At 41.2% G+C, this 4,970-nt stretch overlaps 1 protein-coding gene across 2 annotated transcripts; it reads right to left on the reverse strand.

Moving 5' to 3' along the window:
* Nucleotides 1-1,627: 1,627 nt before the first annotated feature.
* On the reverse strand, nt 1,628-4,396 carry LOC127802709 (transcription factor MTB1-like). 2 transcript variants are annotated; one of them, XM_052338695.1, is made up of 2 exons: nt 4,130-4,396; nt 1,628-4,031 (listed from the first exon to the last, which is right to left on the reverse strand). In XM_052338695.1, exon 2 carries the CDS (start codon nt 3,779-3,781, stop codon nt 1,970-1,972), a length of 1,812 nt encoding a protein of 603 aa, XP_052194655.1. In that variant the 5' UTR covers nt 3,782-4,031; nt 4,130-4,396; the 3' UTR covers nt 1,628-1,969. The 2 variants fall into 2 exon arrangements, with proteins under 2 accessions (XP_052194655.1, XP_052194654.1); XM_052338694.1 differs by having other exon boundaries at nt 1,628-4,036.
* Between the last annotated feature and the right edge of the window lie 574 nt (nt 4,397-4,970).

The raw sequence follows: 4,970 nt of genomic DNA on the forward strand, positions 1-4,970 counted from the left end.
TGATCGGTCATCATGTGATGCACATTAGGAGTGCCCGCCCGAACAACACCCACTTTCGATAAATCAAGGCTAAACACGTGCCAACCTTGCCCGCGTGGTGCACGTGCATGGTGCTGTCGAGAATAGAAAATGGACGCCTGTAATTAATCCTACTGCTTTAGGCCGATTCAGTCGGTTGGACGGTGGGGGAAATTTTATTCCCACTCTTGGTATGTAATGTATTAGGAAATGTGAAACCTTCCTAGGGCTAGGTGGTGGGTGGGTGCCAATTTGCCAATTACTAACATGGCTCGTGAACATATCACACCAAAATTATCAGCCCGTCCTGGGTTGGGTTTAGGTTCAATTAATTATGTTGTATTTAAATTGACACACACACTCAGTATAAAGTTAACCGGTAGTTGTTTAACTCTTAAATAATATTTATTAATTAAGATATAGAATAAAAAAATTAAATATAAATTGACAGCTATTTGTTTAACACTTGATAGTATTTGTTAATTAAGATATAAAATAAAAATCATATATGACAAAAAATTATACATGAAAAATATTATGAATGTTTATCCTTTTTAATGTATTTGTTAAAATTATCTGATAATACTTAAAAAAAAAAATTACGTGACTTTTTATTTTGATTTTTCAAGATATGCTTATCTCTCACTATTCCTCAAGATAAGCATATCTTAATTCTTATAAATAAAAAAAAAAATTATGTTTGTGTCCTATGTATTCTAAAAAATTTAACAAATAATTTGATACAAATTTTGAAATATTTTCCAACTTTATTTTGATCATTCCATATCTTGGTCTGAAAAACATTCCAGTCTTATCGTTATACTCTCGTATTTTGCTCATTTTGATCTTATCTTGATACTCTCTTATCTTATTTATTTTAACAAACACTATCATAATAAATAAATTATTCATTCACTCATATTTGCACTACCCAACGCTACGCCTGCCAATTATGTGCACAAGTCCCTGAAACTCAACTCACTCCCGTGAAATTAGTGAGTTTGGGTTTGAATTGAAACATGAATTGCTAGCCCTACTTGAGAAATAATTTTTATCCAAATTCTAATGTAAGTTCAATCCAAATCCTTCTCTTTAAGAGGAGGAAAGCCTCCTGTCTGGAATCTCAAGTTCTCAGGAGGAAACGTATAACCAAAGTGCCCGCCCACCCACCCAAGTGGTAGCATGCCACTTGAGGAATCGAAAATCATTAATAGTAGTGATTGCTATTTAATTCAATCAGCATTCTTTTCTTTTGGCTACAAATAGAACTATACTACTACTAATAGAGTGCCACGTGTGCTGTGAAATAATTATATAATAGCGATGATTACTATAACACAACCCGATTGCTAGAGCCTAGAGGCTAGAGCCAGAACAAAATAATTCAGTTCAAAGTAGAAAGCAAAGCAAACTCTTTACTTGCAATTCTCAACAGCTAAAGCCAAAACCGCACCCACCGACCAACCATTTCTATCCAAGCACAGTACCACAAGACAAAAGCCAATTACACACTTACATGCATTCATATATTTGTTAGAGAAAGAAACACAAAAAGGATCAATATAGGGTGAAGAAAAACAGAAAGTTCGAAGAGACCAAAATGACGAAATTAATGAAAGAAGAGGAAGGAACTATATATATATCAGGGGCTGAAACAAGCCAAAAAAAAAAAGGGGGTTCAATAATCTTGCGATAATACTTCCATATGAAGTGACAGAATATTTATACTATAAACAAAGAGAGAAAATTGCTACCCTACTTGGTCAATACTAGTTATTTTTCTATTTTCTAGCCAGCACTGGCACTGCTGCTCCTTAGTGCTTAAGATCCATCCTCTGTTTGAATGCCTGTGCCACAGCAGAAGCTGTTCAATGGCTTCTACCTGTCACATTAACATATTTGGCCTACAAACTAAGCAAAATACAGTATTATCCAGCATATATGATTAAGGCTACAAGGAGTTGGATTCACCAGATAATGCAGCAATTAACCTTTCCTTTGTGACCTGTTCCAAGCCTTGAGACTTGATCACAAATGTGTGAAACACGGTGTCGGTCCCGGCGGCAAGTTTCGAGTCCACGACTGTGATCTGCGCCTCTTTGAACGCTCGGATGACTCTTGATACAGGATGGGTATCCAAATGGCAGCTAACCCTTACGATGACTTCATCAGGAGCAGCAGCTTCGATTTTGATCTCAGGAACTTGGTTTCGGTTTTCTGTAGTTGGGTTACTGGCCTCTTCAGGGAACGATTCCCTTGAGGTACTTCCCAATTTTTCCCTCTCGGATTCCATGTCCTTGAGCTTCTTCTGGAGCTCAGTAATGTAAGCAATGGCATCTCCCAACAGCGAGGCTTTGTCCATCTTTGAGATATTGGGGACAACTGCTCGCAGTGCATAGAACCTTTGGTTCAGCTTTTCTCTCCGCTGCCTCTCAGCTTCAACATGATTGAGGGCCTCTTCTCTTCCATTTGCAGGCTTCCTTCCCCGCTTCCGAGGCCTCTTTCCATCTGCTTGGTCAGCCTGCTCATCCTTCACCGAAGCCTCAACATCTGAATGCTCAGATTCAACACTAACTGGACCAGGTATCGTACAAGGCCTCGATGTGGCACCTCCCGTGAAATCAATCTGCAACGGTACTGATTTTGGAGGCAGGTAGTTCTTAAGCCGGAAGTCTTCCCTGAAACCATTGACAAGGCCAGGTGGATTGTTCACTGGAGTCTGAGGGCTATAAATTTCTAGCACCGACGACTGTTTCCCTCCATGGAATTGGGTCCAACCTGAACCGTGAAGTCCATTTCGAGCATTTGTAAATGGATTCTGACTTCCATTTGGATATGCCTCCCAAGGCCTCTCCTCGGCCTTTCGAACAGCAAGCTTCTCCCTGAATTGGGAGCGAACCATGTTCAAATCCTGCCCAAAGATCTTTGGAACCCCATCCCCAACACGCACGTTCAAGAAATGAGCACTGCCTTCTTTCTTCTCACTCAAAACCGGAGTGGCTGCTATTGTCTTGGCCCTGAGTAGGGATGAAAACGACGAAAATGATGATCTCATTGACTGAACCAGCTCCAAGCTCTCAGGTATGGATCTCACCGATCCTAATTCAACAACGCCGATATCAGTCGGGATCAAAACAACAGTCTGGATTCCAGAAGACTTTGCAAGGAATGATCTAACACAATATTCATCCGACGTCTTCAATATGTCCGAGAGCCACACATGCTTCCCAGATGCAAAACATTTCCCCGGGCCGCCTTCTCCTCGAGGGAACAGAAAGTACATGGATGCCAAGAAGAACATTTCAGTATCCGTAACCCTGTCCAATCCAAAGGCATAACCATCTTCATCCAATCCCCCAGACAATGTATGCAATTTCTGAAGTACCCTTTTCCTCATCCTCTGTTGGGTCTCATCCTCGAGCCTGAAATTCAGAATCCGCAATACTTCAGACTCCTCCCCTTCCTTGGGCTCTCTACAGGACCCATCCCCCCATCCTAACACCAAATCACCTGTCCGGGATCGCGAAATTTGCCAGAAAATCGCATAATTCCAGCTGAAATTGGCTGCGTTGGGGCGGTCCACCAGATCTGAGAGCTTATTCTGCAAGTTCTCATCACTCCCTATCGCCACCAAAGAGCCTTCGGACGAGACCAAGCTCGACATCAAGTAATCAAAAGCCCTAGTCCCCAAAACCGCGGCCGCCAAAGCCTTATCTTCATCACTCCAAACCCCGCCGCCCGCCGTCCCCATCTCTATTTTCATCTCTAGACACCAAATCACAAAAGCAACCCACAGGACAATATAGTTTTTCGAACTGGAAATCTATCCCCAAAACAACCAGACAACCAGAAGAGACCGAATTCTTCACCTACAAATCCACACCCCATAGGTTTCAAGATACGAACAAACAAGTCGCAAACAGACGCATCTTAGTTCCCAGACCCCAATCCATCCTCTTTTCAATTGGCAATCGATCAGAATTCCAGTTATCCAGATCTCGCATGCTCCAACTCTAATCTAAACAGGTAGAACCGACAGAACCAGTTAAAAAGCAAGCCAAAACAAATGCATGCATGAACGGAAAACACAAGATTGAAAGCGAATACCCACCGGTATTGGCGGTTGAGAAGCAAAGGCAACTATCACTTTGCCACCGGAAATATTCCCGGAAAGCGACAGCTCAATTGGGAAAACATTTATTTGCCCAGAAACCAAACGATCGGTGGCCGAAGGCAGAGAAGCTTTCTCTGGTTGCAAAAGTGACGATAGATTTTGAGAGAGAGAGAGAGAGAAGGGAAGGGCGAAAGGGGTGGTGCTTCTGCTCTCTCTCTAAATCCCAACTCAAACTGCACGTGGAGACTCCGGTTAGTGGGTTTTGGGTTAGAAAGCAAACCATGGTTAAGTTAAAAAGCGGTCCATGTGGTTGGAAACTAGGAGGTTGAGAAGTAGTCGGCAGCTAGCTTTGTTTGTTTGTTTGTTTGTTCATTTATTGGTTTAAAAATCATTAAGTTTATGTGTAATAATAATTAATTACACATTATTATTATTATAAATATAATTTTCAGACAGCCGAATTTGTCGACAAGGCTGATTGTCCCGAGGGGCGCACCAGAAGGAAGTCCGTGATTTTAATGTCAAATTGCGACACGCAATTGTTTGCAAACCCCAACCCCTCTCCCTGTACTTCACACGTACTACTGCTGCTTCTCTTCTTTTTTTTTTTTTTTTTTTGTATTCTTTTCAGATTTTGGCCTCATCAAATGCCACACACTCTCTCCTCTCTCTCTCTCTCTCTCTTTATATATATATATATATATATAGTCCTCATGTATCTAATCAAAAGTAAATTAACTCTAGTGTAACACTTTAGTATTTGTCATAACAAAAATATTAATTAAGCAAGGTCTAACCAAGAGAATCAACACGATCAAGCAATCCTGGCCGTTGACCA

Source organism: Diospyros lotus, chromosome 5, assembly GCF_014633365.1.
Source record: "Diospyros lotus cultivar Yz01 chromosome 5, ASM1463336v1, whole genome shotgun sequence".
In the NCBI taxonomy this organism is placed as follows: Eukaryota; Viridiplantae; Streptophyta; class Magnoliopsida; order Ericales; family Ebenaceae; genus Diospyros; species Diospyros lotus.

What these genes read in the sequence shown, in the direction of transcription:
- LOC127802709 (XM_052338695.1), bottom strand. Translation starts at nt 3,781, where the DNA reads ATGAAAATAGAGATGGGGACGGCGGGCGGCGGGGTTTGGAGTGATGAA.